At 48.1% G+C, this 17357-nt stretch overlaps 1 protein-coding gene across 2 annotated transcripts in view; it reads right to left on the reverse strand.

Moving 5' to 3' along the window:
* Nucleotides 1-4766: 4766 nt before the first annotated feature.
* Nucleotides 4767-17357, reverse strand: part of LOC140389351 (rho guanine nucleotide exchange factor 4-like) — a 99450-nt gene continuing 86859 nt past the window's right edge. For both annotated transcript variants that reach the window (XM_072473515.1, XM_072473514.1), the window contains 3 exons: nucleotides 11900-12031; nucleotides 9326-9572; nucleotides 4767-5200 (listed from right to left, as the gene is read on the reverse strand). In XM_072473515.1, coding sequence (XP_072329616.1) covers nucleotides 5061-5200; nucleotides 9326-9572; nucleotides 11900-12031 — 519 coding nt within the window. In that variant the 3' untranslated portion in view covers nucleotides 4767-5060. The remainder of the gene's footprint in view (nucleotides 5201-9325; nucleotides 9573-11899; nucleotides 12032-17357) is intronic.

The raw sequence follows: 17357 nt of genomic DNA on the forward strand, positions 1-17357 counted from the left end.
CTGGAGCAATTCACGGCATCCTAATGGGCTAGCACAGGTGCCACGTGGAACTAGTGCAATTCCAATGAATGTTGCCGTGCGATTCACCGGGGTCGGTATCGGCACTGGAGGGCCTGACAAGCAGGAGTTGCATTTGGGAACCGCACTCCCCACACACCTTCATCTCGGCTAAGATGATGGCCCTGGTTGCACTGGAACACACCCATCCCATTGATGGGTCGGCTGGGGCCAGAGGGTAGCTCGGGGAGTGGGCTAAGTAGGCACCCATATGACCCGTGTCACTAAGTTCACAGAGGGCAGTCAGCGGTGTGCGTAGTCACATGGCTGCCTTAATTTAATTTTAAAAATTTATTTTGGAGTACCCAAATCTTTTTTTAACCAATTAAGGGGAAATTTCAAATGGCCAATCCACCTACCCTGCACATCTTTGGGTTGTGAGGATGAGACCCACGCAGACATAGGAAGAATGTGCAAACTCCACATGAACAGTGACCCAGGGCCGGGATCGAACCTGGGTCGTCAGTGCCGTGAGGCAGCAGTGCTAACCATTGTGCCACTGTGCAGCCCTCACATGGCTGCCTTGCAGGCTGCAGAGATGGTGGTCCATGCCCTTCCACTCCGACCCCACGTCCAAACACCTGGCCGGTCCCCGCTACTCCCCCGGGTCCTGGCAGAAACCCCCAGCCAGAGGCACAACTGTCAGCACACAATAGCGATGTTGGACACTTTTCATAGCCCCCCATCTCTCCCTCAGCATCCATGCCATCTGTTTCCTGATATCAAATACCACAAGTGAACCTCGCCATCGGTAATTCCTCTTGGTGGATGTAGTGTATCTGGACTTCCCGAAGATAAGGTATGGCACAAAAGGTGAATACACAAAGTAAGATCCCACAGGGTTGGGGGTAATATATTAGCTTGGATAGAAGTTTGGCTAACCAACTGAAAGTGGGGATAAATGGTTATTTTCTGGTTGTTAAGCTGTAACTAGTGGTGTGCCACAGAATTTGGTCCTTGGGCCCTAACTGTTTGCAATCTTTATTAATGACTTGGATGCAGACATAGAATGGACAATAGCCAAATTTGTAGATTGCACCAAAATAGGTTGGAAAGCAAGTTGCAATGAGGAAATAAAAAAATTACAATTCAATATAGATAGCTTAGGTGAGTGAGCCAAACTTTCGCAGTTGGAATTTAACGTGGACAAATGTGAGGTTATCCATTTTGATCGGAGAAATAAAAATGCCCTCATGCATGAATTTCAGAAAGCTTTTTAAAAATAAATTTAGAGTACCCAATTCATTTTTTCCAATTAAGGAGCAATTTAGCATGGCCAATCCACCTACCCTGCACACCTTTGGGTTGTGGGGGCAAAACCCACACAAACACAGGGAGGATGTGCAAACTCCACACGGATAGTGACCCAGAGCTGGATCAAACCTGGGACCTCGGCGCCGTTAGGCAGCAGTGCTACCCACAGTGCCACCATGCTGCCCTGAATTTCATAAAGTTAATATGTCGATGCAGTGACTAATAAGGAAGGCAAACTAAATTTTAGCATCCATTGGTAATGGAATAGAGTATAAAAGTAAGGAAGTGCTGTTGCAACTGTATAGGGCATTGGTGAAACCGCATCTGGAGTGTTGCGCACAGATTTGGTCCCCTTACTTAAGGAAGGATATAAATGTATTAGAGATGGTTCAGAGAAGGTTCACTAGATTGATTCCAGGGATGAAGAGCTTGTTTTATGAAGAGAGATTGAGCAACTCACTGGAGTTTAGAAAAATGAGTGGAGATCTAAGTGGATGTTTCCCTTTGTTGAACATTCTAGAATGAGGGGCCATAGTTCTAGGCCAAGGGGTGGCAGATTTAAGTCAGAAATGTGGAGGAATTACTTCACTCAAAGGGTTGTGAATGTGTTGTATTCTCTACCACAGAGTGCAATGGATGGCGAACATTAAACAAATTTGAGGAGGTAGATATGTTTTTAATTCGTAGTGGGATGAAGGGTTACGGGATGTGAGCAGGAAGTTGGAGATCAGGCCAAGATGGGATTAGCCATGATTATATTGAATGGTGGAGCAGACTCGAGGGGCTGAATTGCCTACTCTTGCCCCTAGTTCTTAGTTCTCTTGCCCCTTAGTTATTAAATGCATTACTCTCACTGACCTCCTTGTTACTCATATAAATAATTTATATTTCTAATGGATGTAATTGTCCTCCAACCAGAGTCCTTGGGCCTATAAAGAAACCCCTCTGTTTAGAAAGCTGCTTTCGGCTTATTTTTGTGAGATAACAATAGATAGCTTGGCAATACCAAGAAGTCCAAAATGTGTCATTCACAGTTCAAATCTTCTCCTCTGACCTCTTTGAGGAAAGGTAAGGTAAAATCATTATAGTCCTAGCTGACCATAGGCTACTTTCCCCTTTGAAGGGAAGAGCTGACTGGAGGTGATTTACCTGAGGCTCACCACACCTCAGGCGAGGGGAAAGGTTGAGAAGGCAGCAGTGCTACCCACAGCGCCACCATGCTGCCCCGAATTTCATAAAGTTAATACGCCGATGCAGTGACTAATAAGGAAGGCAAACTAAATTTTAGCATCCATTGGTAATGGAATAGAGTATAAAAGTAAGGAAGTGCTGTTGCAACTGTATAGGGCATTGGTGAAACCGCATCTGGAGTGTTGCGCACAGATTTGGTCCCCTTACTTAAGGAAGGATATAAATGTATTAGAGATGGTTCAGAGAAGGTTCACTAGATTTACCTGATTTACCTTCATGAATAACCTCAGCTGGTGCAGGGATTGAACTCGCGCTGCTGGCCTTGCTCTGCATTATGGACCAGCTGTCTAGCCTATTCAGCTAAACCGGCTCCCAACTGAACTGTACTGGCCTTACAGTTCATCGAATTGCACTTACTTTAGGGTTCCTTTTCAGTTTCTCAATCAGATGTTTCCATCTAACCTACTTTTTACACTTAATTCCTAAAACTAAAAGCTATAATCAAAACATATGAATTTCCTGATGCAGTCTCAATGGCAACGCCTCTACTAATCAAAGTCTGTTCCCTACCAATCAGCACCCTCTTCTGTTGCAGTATAAATTGTTGTTCCCTTTGAGATTTGGTCTTCTTGCAAATCTGGCCTGATGAGTACAAGGCAAAAAGCTTTGACAGCATTCCTCTTCTTTCAGCACTAAATATATGAACAATTATCTAAATTTTGGCAACATATGGAAGCCAATTGCCACAATGCTGCTGTGTATTATTTTATGGACTCACCATTTCCCTGGAATATTTGATCATCACACTTGTCTTTGGCCCAGAGTATTTTCCAGGAGTACTTGCTAACAAGTGAAGATGAGTCTTCTGAGAGCTGCTTGAATATTTCCTTGTGTAATGACCCCCTCAAGGGCCAAAAACTACATTGGATATGGTTCCCCTCCAACAACTTGGAGTACGAACTCCTCAGGTGATTGCGGGGAGGGAGGGGGGGGGGAAGGGGGGAAGGGGTGAGGAGCATCCCCCTAATTGGGAGGAACCTCACAGGATATAAATCCTGACCTGGGAGCAGGTTGTGGAGGGTGACCCTGCGCGGTAAGGAGTAGTGAGTGTAATTGTAATGTTGTGAGTAGAGTAAATGAACCTAGTTGTTACCCTGCCTACCTGGTGTTGTATGAAGTTCTTACCTTCGGCTATCACACCTGGCACCTGTTCTGAGGCATTGGCCTTCTTGCGGATTATTGCTACATATGGACTGTCCCACCCCATCGCCAGTGAGTAGGTCTTGAATTTGAAAAACATTGATTGCAAGGTATGGCTGGATCTCTTAGCAAAGAATGGAAATGTGTTGGAGCCAGGAAATTTAATAATGCTCGACCAGCCATACTGCCAGTTGTCACGTTTTATGCCTTGGCGATACGCAGATATGGCACACCAGATTCCAGGCATGGACAGTTTTATTTAATGCTTTTAAATGTCTGTTCTCATGCTTGCAGCTTACAGTTTAGTATCTCTTTTTTCAAATCCAGGCTTGACTAATCGTACGCAGTGAGCAGTCGACAGTATACAGGTACACATAATTAAACACTGAACAATTGAATACCACAGTGATGTGTGAGACACCACATTAAGTTAACATGAGGGAGTTCTTCTGTATCATGTGCCTGTGTAATATTTAATTCTGTTACCAGGTAGCTGGGAGGGCCCCATCTCTTCATCTCCAATAGCCAGGCATACGTAGACTCCATTAATTTCCAGCTGCTCCTCTCCTTCAGCTGGATGGCTAGAAGGCCACCCCCAATTCTTTAGTTCTCCCTGGAGTTCTATGCTCCCACCTGTGAGGAGGAAATGTGAGGAGGGAAAGAAGAGACCCATATGCCTGAGAAAAATAGAATGTGCCAGATAGATGGATGGACAACTTTTGTTGACGGTAATTATCATTAAGCTGAAAGGGAATGGCAGTAGGGCTGGTCAGGTTGGGATGCAAGGAAGGAAATGGACAGAGAGAGATGGATACATGTACAAGTCAGGTAGATTTCACGTAGCCTCCCATTGTAGGGCAACAGAGTGTTCCATTTGGAGCATAAGGATCCTGCATGATTTAATTATGTGCAATAAATTTATCCATTTTATATAGAAGAATTGGCAAAATGAATGTGAAATTCCAATTCCATTTCACCACCTGATGAAGTGACATTTAGGTAGAAAAGATATTAACGTGATACAGAACTTGACTCCAAAGAAAATAATGTTAAACAGCAAGGGGTGAAAGTTTTGTGTGACCTTGTTTATAGTACTTCGCTATTTCCTGATGAGAGCAGTGTACAGACAGTGGAGTGTCCAATAAAAATTTATATTCTCCAAAGATACAGGCAGAAATTTCCTCTGAACAGATTAGTCTCTAACACATGGTGGGCGCACCGGGCATGGAACATGCCATCACATCCAGCTGAGGTTATCTTTATGTCATGCAGAAGTGTGGCCTTCGCTGCTATGTACGTCGAGCAAGTCTTCATGGCAAGTGTGGCTAGTGGGCAAACCGTTCCTTGGAATAGGGTGCTCAATTTTTAACTGATGCTGGCTTGTTTGAGAACTTGCGCCAGAAGTTGGCTTTCCTGCGTTTGGGCTGAGCCAAGAAGGACAATTGTTCCTGTGTGACGGTCGAAACGTTCAGTGCCGGAAAGTCATAGTAGCTCGCATCTGTGACAGAGAAGAAAAGAATTATTCGGAATGTCACAGAGAACAGAATATTCACATTGCCTCAGTTCAAGTTCACAATGTTACTTGGCAACATAGAATCATAGAATTTACATAGAATTCGACCCATCGAGTCTGCACCGTCCCTTGGAAAGAGCACTCTACACAAGCTCAGTGACCCAAGCCGGGAATCGAACCTGGGACTCTGGAGCTATGAAGCAACTGTGCTAACCACTGTGCTACCATGCTACATTTTCTGATTTTTTTTGCTTTTAGCTGAGAAAGATTCATGGCTTCAATGTCTCTCTCTGGGTATTGTGTACTATTACATCTGAATGTGAACAACTGACCCATTCTTATACTAATCTACATAAAATGTCACCAATATCTGTTGTCTTGATGACTGTGTGTATCTATTGCAAGGTATTTCACCAGATTTGCCTTTGCATATGGTGGGTTCAATCATATGATTCCTCCACTAAGGCTGCACAAAGGCTATCAGACTCAGTTCTCTTCTCGCGCTGACCATCCCCCATCCCAAACATTTTTCACAAGTTATTACTTCGACCTGATGGTGGAAGTTCTCCTAATGCATCAAGGAGTATGTAGATGGTGTGAGAAAGTAGCATTGAAGTAGATGAGCATGCATGATCTAACTGAATGGAGGAGCAGGCTGGAGTTACGAGAATGTTACTATATCTTAAGAGTGCATCAGCACTGTTATATGTGTGGGTTATTACAGTTGTATGCAATGTGTCTTTAAGAACTGAGTCACGTGACTTGCATGATGTCATCGGCTACTTTGCGGGCTTTTACCTTGTCTAATTCCAAACCTTTTACAGTGAAGATCTGTTCAATAAACCTCTGTTAATCTTACTGGGACTAATTAAAGAGGATAAGGAAATCCCCATTATTGCCTGCGCCTGGGTAAAACGTTGGGCCCTATTGTTTGCAAATTATGAATATCCTTTAGGATATGTCCTGAAATGCGAATAGCTGACGTAAATGCCCTGAGTCACCTCCCGTTGCCCACAAGTCTGGCTCTTTTGCTGGCATTAGAACAGGTCACGATGATCCTAAATTGTTTCAAGATTTTCCAGTGTCTGCAAGGCAAATTAAAGCCTGCACGCAAAAAGATCCATCACTGTCTAAATTGAGGCACATGGTCCTGAATGGTGGAGTTGGAGGACAACCCTCAGGAGAAATGAAACCTTATTTGACCAAGAAAGATGAACTCGGTGTTGAGGATGTTATCATTCCTCCTGTTGAAGAGAATTCCACAGGTTCGCCACCCTCATGGTGAAGAAGTTTCTCCTCATCTCAGTCCTAAATGGCCTACCCTGTATCCTGAGACTGTGGCCTCTTGTTCTAGACCTTCCAGCCAGAAGAAACACCTGCATCCAGTCTGTGCAGCCCTGTCAGGATTTTATACATTTCAATTAGATTCCCTCTCATTTTCTAAATTCCAGTGAATGCTTGCCCAATTGACCCAATGTCTCCTCATAGACAATCCTGCCATCCCAGGAATCAGTCTGGTAAAACTTTCCATCTATGTTAAGTATTTCCTTTTTTAGATATGTAGACCAAAACAGCACATAAAACTCCAGGTGTGGTCTCACCAAGGACCTGTACAGCTGCAATGAGACACCCTTGCTCCTGTACTTAAGTCCCCTTGCAATGAAGGCCAACATACCATTTGCATTCCCAACTGATCGCTGCAGCTGCAGGCTTGCTTTCAGAGACTGATGTACTGGGACTCCCAGGTCCCTTGTTGTAAGTCAACAATTCCCAATCTATCACCATTTAAATAATACTCTTGCCATTCTGTTTCTCCGTCCGATAACTTCACAATATCCACGTTATGTATTTGTCCACTCACTCAACTTGTAGAAATCGCATTGAAGCATCTTAACAGCTTCCTCACCACGCACATTTCCATCAAGTTTTGTGTTGTCAGAAAACTTGGTAATGTTACTTTTGGTACCTTCTTCCAAATCATTGATGTATATTGTGAATAGCTGGGGCCCAAGTACTGATCCCTGAGGGACCCCGATAGCCACTGCTGCCACTTCAAAAAGAACCATCTATTCCTATTCTCTGTTTCCTATCTGCTGATCAATCAATAATCCATGCCACTTAGTTACGACTTATTTTCTTAATATAGTCTGCTAATTTTAAGTCATGATGTGGAGATGCCGGCGTTGGACTGGGGTGAGCACAGTAAGAGGTTTTACAACACCAGGTTAAAGTCCAACAGGTTTGTTTCGATGTCACTAGCTTTCGGAGCGCTGCTCCTTCCTCAGGTGAATGAAGAGGTGGGTTCCAGGAACATATATACAGACAGATTCAAAGATGCCAGACAATGCTTGGAATGCGAGCATTAGCTCGGGGGGGGGGGGGTCGGGGGGGGGGGGGCGGGGGGGGGGGCTACCGCAAGGTCTGGGGGGACTGGTGAGGTGGACAGGGGATAGGCTGTGGGGACACGGATCGCGGGTCGGATCCATGCACGGCCAGCGCCATGTTATATAGCGCGACCACTGCATGTCGTCTGCCATGCACATGCGCGGCCAGGGACTCGGTCATTCTCCGGCCATTTTCGTTGTGGGAACCGGGACTTTCACCCGGCACCGCTTCTGGAATCGGTGAGGGTTTCACGCAAAACATTTGGTCGTAAACAACCACACGTGTTCCGTTCGCGTCAACACTTATTCGCTGTAACGGAGAATCCAGCCCGTGTTCTATGGCGAGCTTGCTACAGGCAAGAGGCCAACGGGTCGTCCATGTCTGCGACACAAAGATATCTGAAAGTGAGACTACATGTTGCCTGGGATTGGAGTCGATGCATGGTAAATCCTCGCTGCTGATCTGAGTGCCTTAAGAGAAGGAGCCAGGAAGTGTGGCAGAAAGCAGAGGGCAAAGGAAATTATTAGGTGGCAGAAAAGAGAGCCTGCTGGAAGAGCTATGAACCCGTATTCCTAAATCACTATCCACAATGCCACCAATCTTGGTGTCATCTGCAAACTTACTAAGCATGCCTCCTTACATTCTCATTCAAATCATTTATAGCTATCACAAAAAACAGTGGACCCAGCACCGATCCTTGAGGCACACCGCTGGTCACAGGCCTCCAGTTTGAAAAACAACCCTCCACAACCACCCTTTGGCTTTGGTCGCCAAGCCAATTTTGTACCAATTGGCTACTTCGCCCTGGATTCCGTGAGATTTAACCTTTTGCAACAACCTACCATGCGGTACCTTGTCAAAGGCCTTGCTAGAGTCCATGTAGACAAATTCAACCATGCTGCCCTCATCTACCTTCTTGGTTACCCCTTCAAAAAACTCAATCAAATTGGTGAGACATGACTTTCCCCTTACAAAGCCATGCTGACTTTCCCTAATTAGCCCTTGCCTGTCTAAATGCCTGTAGATCCAGTCCCTCAGAATACCTTCGAACAACTTACCCACTACAGAAGTAAGACTCAACGGTCATTAGTTCCCTGGTTTATCCCTGCAGCTGTTCTTAAACAAGGGCACAATATTTGCTATCCTCCAATCTTCAGGCACCTCTCCTGTGGATATCTCAGCGAGGGGGCTGGGTATCTCAGCTAAGGGATCATGAGGTGAGGTGAGGTGAGGGGGCATCAGATGCCTGCCATTACTTCACGGTAGCACAGTGGTTCGCACTGTTGCTTCACAGCACCAGGCTCCCAGGTTCGATTCCCGCTTGGGTTACTGTCTGTGCGGAGTCTGCACATTCTTTGCGTGTCTGCGTGGGTTTCCTCCAACAGGCCCCAAGAAAGACTTGCTTGTTAAGTAATTTGGACATTCTGAATTCTCCCGCTCTATACCCTAAGAGGCGTCGGAGTGTGGCGACTAGGGGATTTTCACAGTAACTTCATTGCAATGTTAATGTAAGCCTACCTGTTGGCAATAATAAAGATTATTATTAGTGCAAAATCCAACTCTCAGGAAGCTTTAAAATGGATCCACAGGTCAATTTCCCCAGTGCTATTTTGAATTACTACATGTGAGCTCCTTTTAATATTCTATTGAGAACATTAATGTCAACTGAGAAACAATATTTCCCACTCTCTCCTCAGAGCCCAAAGTACACATAAATCTTCTTACCTGCATCCAGCTCGCCTTCGGATATTTGTCTCTCCTCCTCAAAGGCATGAAGCCATAACTGCTTGTCTGCGAGATTCTTTGTAAAAAAAAGTTTGCTAGGCTTATCCGGAAACTTGCTCGTAAGTTTGATCGCATTCCTGACTTTGCAGTCGAATTCCTCGTCCCTTCCATCATCCAAATCCTTCACTATTCCAGTATCCATCTTGATCCTCTCTTTGAAGTACAGTGTATTACGCTTCAACAGGTCCTGTGAAATGTGCCAAAACACACCTGATTAAGCATAATATTGGGTTTTAATCATTTAGCTGCAACACCATCACCTATCTTTAATGTTGCAGCAATGAGCAATTCATCCACACATTACACCTAAACTTGCACTAGTTTTCTGAATTGAAATATACTGTTTATTAAAATTCATCCATGGGATATTGGTGTGGCTGGCTGGGCCAACATTTATTGCACATTCCCTGAGGGCACTGCAGAGTCAATGTGGATCTGGAGTCACATATAGACCATGTCAGGTAAGGATGGCAGATTTCCTTCCCTCAAGGGCATGACTGAACCAGATTGGTTCCTTCTTTTTACAAAAATGGTTTCATGGTCATCATTAGACTTTTAATTCCAGATTTTGTTAATTGGATTTAAAATTCAATCAGCTGCCCCAGTGGGATTTGAACACCAGTCAATTACCCTGGGTCTCTGAATTACTAGTCCAGCAATAACACCACAATACCAGTCCTCCACTATCTCCCTCCAGTTATCTACTTTCACATCACTGAACAAAAAGGGCGGGATTCTCCGAAATGGAGGCTACGTATTGATGATGGCGTAAACACCGGAGCGTTTCACGCTGGTCAACAGGCCCCTTGGCCCAGCGATTCTGTGGTCCACAGAGGGCCATCAGAGCACGGGAGTGCTCCGCGCAGCTCCGGCTGCCGATGCGGGGCCCTGTACTTCCGGTCACGGGTCCGCGCATGCGCGCGGCGGGTACGCGCAACATGGCGGACCAACACAACGGACCGGCCCCCCCCAATATGGGCCCTACCCCCCCAGATCGCGTGCGCCCGCCGATCGGTGGCCCCCGATCACGAGCCTGGCCGTTCTGGAGGCCCCTCCCCGGTGACGGATCCATCCGCCCTCCACCAGGGCTGCCGCGGACTGAGTCCACAGCTGCCACCCAGAGTGCCAACCGGGTGGAACCATGTTAGAATCACGGTGGCGGAAACTCGACCAGCTGCTGGCTGAGACTGCGCGCGCGCGACTGGCAGCGATTCTCCGGTACGCGGAGACTGTCGGGAAGGTGTCGGATCTGATCACGGGTCTGACCCCCCATTCTCTGCCCCCACGCCGAGCCCGATTTCGGCGAGGTGGCTCGGAGAATCCCACGAAAATCTTCCATGAACCAGTCCAATCAGGCAGTGTTTTGGAATTCTGCTGTTTATTATCTTAGATGCATTAAAAAAAAATCCTCGATATTTATTAAAGAGTCGTAACCTGGTGTTGTTGAATTACTATAGCTGAAATTGGCTTTAACTCAAAACTATATATTTCTTAATAAAAATATCTCAGTGTACCTAGTCCACAGACTCTAAGTAGCCTTATTTTCAATAGCTAGGTTTTGTGAAGTCAGTGCCATAATAAATTCAAAAAAATTTAAGGCATAAAAGCATTTAAAGATTGCCTTTTGTATCCATGTGTTTAATAAGCTTAATTTTAAACGACTTCTCAAAGACCTGCAAACAGGTGCAATTCGCAATATCTCACCGGGGTGATTAATTCAATCTGAGGGTGTGGCCAGATTTGTGGGCAGGGCTCGATTTTTCCATGTGATGTTTTTTAAAACAATGTACAAAATTGCAGGAGCACTTTGATTTGCGCTGGGTGCTTGAAATTGGATGTGGCTCAGATGGTAGCAATCTTGCCTGTGAACCAAAACATCCACAACCTCGGCAATTCCTTCCAGATATATAACCCACACAAGAAGCCTTTACTCCCCTGGAATCAAGTTATCCACTCTGTTTCATTCCACAAGCCATGCCTGATCTTTTTTCTTTTATGCCTCCATCCTATGGAACTCCCTCTAAATTATTCTGCTGTATCACCACTTTCCCACTTTGGAAAACTCTCCTATTACACAACATTTTTGGCACCAGTCTTGAGTTATCCCAATGCCCTCTTCAGCTCTTGCTTTGTCCCCTTTGTTATCTGTGTGAACGCAACTTACGGTAACGCATCTTACGGTAAGCAACAAGCTTGATAAAACCAACAGCTGTTCGTGGATGAGATGAGTGCACTGAGAGAACGGGGTGTTGATGAAAGCAGAAGGAGAGCTCGGAGTTGATTGGTAGAAAAAGAGAGAGGAATTCAGAGGAGGTCTCAATTTTGACACTGAATCCAAAGTAAGGGGAGTTTGAACAACATAAATGTTAGCTCTGCTCCATTGTAGTCTTGCCTTCAGGCAATACTCTCATCCATTTTTCCAAATAACCAGCTTTCAAACAGAAGTAAGATGGAAAAAACAACAAATAAATCTTTTTTAAATAGCGACTCTTAAATCCCTGAGTGGTGATTTACCTTCTTGCATAAAATCATCTGATGGTCAAAGAGTAAAGCGAAAACATGCTTCGCCCTGGCACGAGGACGAGGAATAACAATTAGATCACCACGTTGGAGCAGTTGAGTGCTGATGACTGAAAGATCTGCACCCTAAGAATAGAAAGACTTTATGAGGAGCAACTCTACTCTATATTTTTCATATACGATGCACATTCATACGGCAAAGAAGGAGGGATAAAAGCTGGGTGTTAATTTTCCCCTTTCCCAACAGCAATTTAACTTTGGTGCCAAATCAAGGTGTTTTGGCATACAGCAGCAGTGATGTCAGCAAAGAGGGTAACAGATAATCACATTGAAGTATTCACACACAGCAAGGTAGCAAGTTAAAGCTCTTATTATCATTCACTTTTAATTTAAAATTTGCAGCCCGTAAATTAAGTGATTATGACCATTATAACAGAAGCTCCAGCAAAGAAAAAGAAACCGTTTTTCAAAGCATTTCAAAAACTACATAGGGGACACGAGTCTTCAGCCGTGCCTGACCACCGACAGGAAATTTTCGCCCGAGGTCAATGCTGGCAGGGATGGGTGCAGGAGTCAGAGGCCCCAAGGTGCTAGGCACCGACAGAGCCAGGGGTGCGCTGCGGATAGCAAAGCATCAGGGGAGGGAAGGGGAGGTGAAGAGACATGTGGGGGCAGGGACGGCAATACAGGCCAGGGCTACCGTGAAGCCTGCCGGAACTGGTTGGGCACAGGGTACCCGCCATACAGAGATGTCTGCCTGTTACCACCTGCAGAGAATGGATTTCAGAGTTTTCTATCCAACCAGGAGTGGTTGGCACCTGCCTTGCCGCACTGCTGGCTGTATGAGCAGGAGCTGCTCGGGGAGGCCCCTGCAGCAGCGGCACCTGTCCCAGAAGAACGTGAGCTAGCTGGTGAGGATGAAGAGCCAGCCGCTGAACAGGTGAGGAGAAGGTGGGAAGGTGGCGCTGCATCAGGCCTCGTGTGTACCGGCAGCGCCTGTCATTCGAGCACCTGCTGGACCGGGCACATGTTCGAAGACTCCAGCTGACCAGAGAGACCACATAGCATATCTGCCACATCCTTACGCACCTGGAACCGCTGGTGTATGGGCAAGGACACCCACTCCTGGTGACCATTAAAGTGACGGTCACCCTGAACCTCTACGCCACGGTGTCCTTGCAGGCATTGAGTGAGGATTTGTCTGGGCTCTCACAGACCTCGGTGCACAGAGGCATCCATGCTGTGACAGAGGCCCTTGATGCTCGGGCAGCACAATACATCAACCTGAATATGGACTGGGCCAATCAGGTTGCCCAGGCATCGGGATTCGCCGCCATCACTGGGATGCCCCAGGTGCAGGGTATAATCAATGGGACGCATGTCCCCCTATGAGCACTGCCACATGAGGGGGTGCACTTCACAAACCACAAGGGGTACCACTCCATGAATGTTCAGTTGGTGGGTGACCAGGAGCTGCATGTCATGCGTACTCAAGCAGCGTGCATGACACATTTTCCTGGCGCACTTGATGGTACCCAACACTTTCTACGCATTCCCACGGTTTATCCGCAGTGGTCGTGGCTGATGATGTCTTTCTGCAGGCCACAGACAAAATCGGAAACCCGCTATAATGACACCCACGCAGTGACCAGGGGTGTCATCGAGTGGTGCATCAGCACCCTGAAGATGCGGTTCAGGTGACTGGACCCCACTGGAGGGGCCCTCCAGTCTTGCACTAGGGTAGTCTCCCACATGATGGTGGCCTGCTGGGTCCTCCAAAACATTGGACAGCAGAGGGGTGACCTGCGAGAGGAAGAAGATGAACGCTCAGCCTTGTTCATCAAGGAGGATGCACAGGGTGGGCCGGACATGGAGCCCGGGCAGCCACAGGAGATACGCACCAGGGCCGTCGCACAAGGGACATTCTAATCGGCACCAGGTTCACTGACTAGGGGCCATGCCGACGGCATCTCGAACATCTTGTCGCACCCCCACAAACGCCCCCCCCCCCTCGACCAGTCACCTCCCCCGGTCTCAGCCAGTCTCCCCCCCCTCCTCCCCTGTCCATCATCCTTGCAGGTTGAAGACTCTGACTGAGCAGGGAGGCAGTGCAACATATCAGATCATGGCGCGCCTGGCTTTGTGCAAGAATGGAGTGGGCAGCGCTCCCGGTGGCTGTCAAAGTGACGGTCGCCTTGAACTTTCACACAACGGGCTTCTTCAGACACTGAGTAGGGACCTGTCAGGGATCTAACAGAGCTCAGTGCACATGTGCATCCGCGCCTTCACAAAGGCCGGTCGGGGGGCTTCAATGTGGATCGAGCCCACCGGGATGCCCGGGCGGCGGGTTTCATCAGCATCACTGAGATGCTCCGCATCCAGTGACCAACTGGATACATGTTGCCCTACGAGCACCTGCAGATGGCTTCACAAACTGCAAGTGGTTCCACTTAATGAACATGCAAATGACATGTGACCATCAGCTGCATATCAAGTTCCTCTGCGCCCAATGCCACATTCGACAATTCCCGGCCACATTAAAATGCCACCCACCACCGCCCCCTCCCCCCCTTCCCCTCCCAATCTGGGGGTGGGAGGTCGGCTCCCGGGTGACAGGGGTTACCCACTCCGGTCGTGGCTGATGATGTCTACCCGAAGACCGGCGCAGAGACATGTTACAACGACGCTCACGCAGCGACCTGGGGCATGATCGAGCGGTGCTTCAGCATCATGAAGATATGGTTCAGGTTCCTGGACTGCAGTGGGGGAGGGTGTGGATGGACAGGACATGGGACCCAGGATGGCACAGGAGGCCGCACGACATGAGCGGAGTGTCAACACGCATGACACGCTCTGATCGCCTCCAGGTTCACCGACTAAGAGGAGGGGGGATTGGCCAGGGACACGGATACCCCATTCCATCCTCACACCACTCCACCCACCCCCCTGCAATTCCCTCCGTGATACATACAAATCGCACTATGGGGCGTGGGCCCAGGGTTGGCAGTTAAAGCTGGTCCATGGGATGGAGGATGATAACAACCCACTCTGCGATGAGCTCTGGTGCTCTGCATCGTATGACAAAGTCTGACTACTTTCCTCGGTAGCACTTTCCACCGTCCACCTGGGTGAATCCAGCATGCAAGCTGGCCATTACATCACATGGTGCCATCGTGGAGTGGCGGATGTGAAGACGGTCGGGGGTGGGGGGGGGGGGGTTGGAGAAGGGTGGGGAGGCTAACCCACCCACAAACTCTGCCCACTTCCCCTCCCACCACCACCCCCCACCCCGCCCCGCCCCCCTCTCCGGCAAGCCCAGACTCCAGACCATCCCTCACACCCACCTGACAGAATACTGAGGTAGGTTGTAACAGTATGAACAGATGTTTAATGTGCACAAATAGATATATATGGGTTCCCTAGTCCCTGTAACAAAACTGTGCCTACACCAACGTGCCAACGTAATTGGTGGGTAGCTTTCTGGTCTTACGGGCCCTAATGCTACCCCTAGGTGGATCCCCAGACAGTACATCAGGAGTGGAAGCAGCCTGCTGTGATCCCCGCCTTGTGACCTGGGTCCCTGTTGGCAGCTGTCTTCTGGGTTGACCGGGCCTGAATGGGCACGGCTGCTGCTCGGGTGTCCAAGGTGGTGTGGTGCCACCCTACTGCCCACCAGATGTGCCAGGGACAGGTGGTGGGGATCCAAGGTGCTGCAGCATCCAGTACCATCCATGCAGGAGCCACCGGCACAGGCCCCATCACCTCTTCTTCCCTTGGGATGCCCGATGGGACAGGGGTGCGAGCGGAGCTATTCCCCGAGGCACTTGCGCCACCTAGCGCTGCCAGTCCTCGAGGCCCGCTCTGGCCTCAACCAGAGTCGGCATGTTTGCGGCCATGGGGCACAAGGAGTGGACCACCTCCACCTGGGACTGCCCCACATCACGCTGTGACTGCAACCACCTTCTAGTTTGTGCCACATCATCCAGTGACTGCGCCATCTCCCTCTGGGACTGGGCCACCTCCCCTTATGTCTGCGACATGTCGGCCACAGTGGCCAGGGCACCCGGGCATAGCGGCCGCTTTGGGTGCCGGCATGTTGTGCAGAGTGGGGGTTCGGCCACCTTCTCAGTGCAGGGGGGGTTACGGATATGTGGGATGGGGGGGGGGGGGAGGGGAGGAGGGTGGCACCAGGGGCACAGTGCTTCCTACTCACCCTGGCAGTCCCGAACAGGTAGTGCAGTTTCTTCCTGTACTGCAGGCCGGTTGGATGGTGCTACTTATGGCGCTGACTGAACCTGCCACCTGCGCCCAGACATGGTGAACAGCGATGGCCGGCAGCTTCCTTCATGGGCCGGTGTACAGGGTGGCCTGTCTCTCCTTCCCCACGTCCAGGAGGGTCTCAAGTTCGCCGGTGAAGCATGGTACTGCACGTCTTGCTGCCATCTTGTTGGCTGGGATGAATGTGTGTGGGGAATGAAGTGTGTATATGCGGCTGCAGCTTGTCAGCGTCCTGTGTTGCAATCGCGAATCTGGCAAATCCGGCACCATTTCTCATTGGAATCGATTGTGTTCCAAATGCCGCCGGTGCTAGCCCCTTAACAGTCGCTGAAATCAGTCCAGGTGCAGTGCCAGTTTTGCTGTCATGGAAGTCCACAAATACTGCCCCGGCATCAACATTTAGTCTCAGGAATGGAGAATCCAGCCAATTATGTTTTCAATTGTAAAATCAGAAACAATTGTTCTTCTGAACGTGCAACGAGATGGGGGAAATAATGCAACAATGCATCAACGGACCAAATAACCTGCCAAAAGATGGCGATGAGAAGAAACATATTCTCTCAGAGGGTTGTGAGCCTGAGAAACTATCTTCCCCAGAGAGTGGTGGGGGCAGGGTGATTGAAGGACTGAGCTAGGTAGAGTCTTGACTGACAAGTGAATTAAAGGCTAGAGTGGTCAGTACGAAAGTAGAGTAAAGGCCACAGTCTGATCAGCCATGATATTGCTGAATGGTGGAGCAGGCTCAAAGGACCAAATGGCCTGTCCTTTTCATAATTCGTATGTTCACATGCACTGATCAGAAATCTGTCAGCACAATGGTAAAAACAGTACAGAGCCCTGGTTTGACATTATCAAACTGAGTTTGTTAGCACAATGAAATACGGATTGATTCACTCAGTTGGCTCATAATAGACTTGGATCTCAACCATTCTGACCATCCTTGGGAACCATGATTCCATGTATGGGACAAAACAAATGAAGAGGGATAAGCAGTCAGAGAAAAAACAATTGCATGTTTTAACATAGACTTAACAGTGTCGATTTATAAACATTTTGCATTGTTACTCAGTAGATATCTGTATGATAACAATGCTTAAAACAAATTCGAGATTTTATCTCAAAATGAGAAAGGTTGTGAAGCGGAGCAGTATGAGGGGATGGGGGCAACAAAATG

This window comes from Scyliorhinus torazame, chromosome 14, assembly GCF_047496885.1.
Source record: "Scyliorhinus torazame isolate Kashiwa2021f chromosome 14, sScyTor2.1, whole genome shotgun sequence".
Taxonomy (NCBI): domain Eukaryota; kingdom Metazoa; phylum Chordata; class Chondrichthyes; order Carcharhiniformes; family Scyliorhinidae; genus Scyliorhinus; species Scyliorhinus torazame.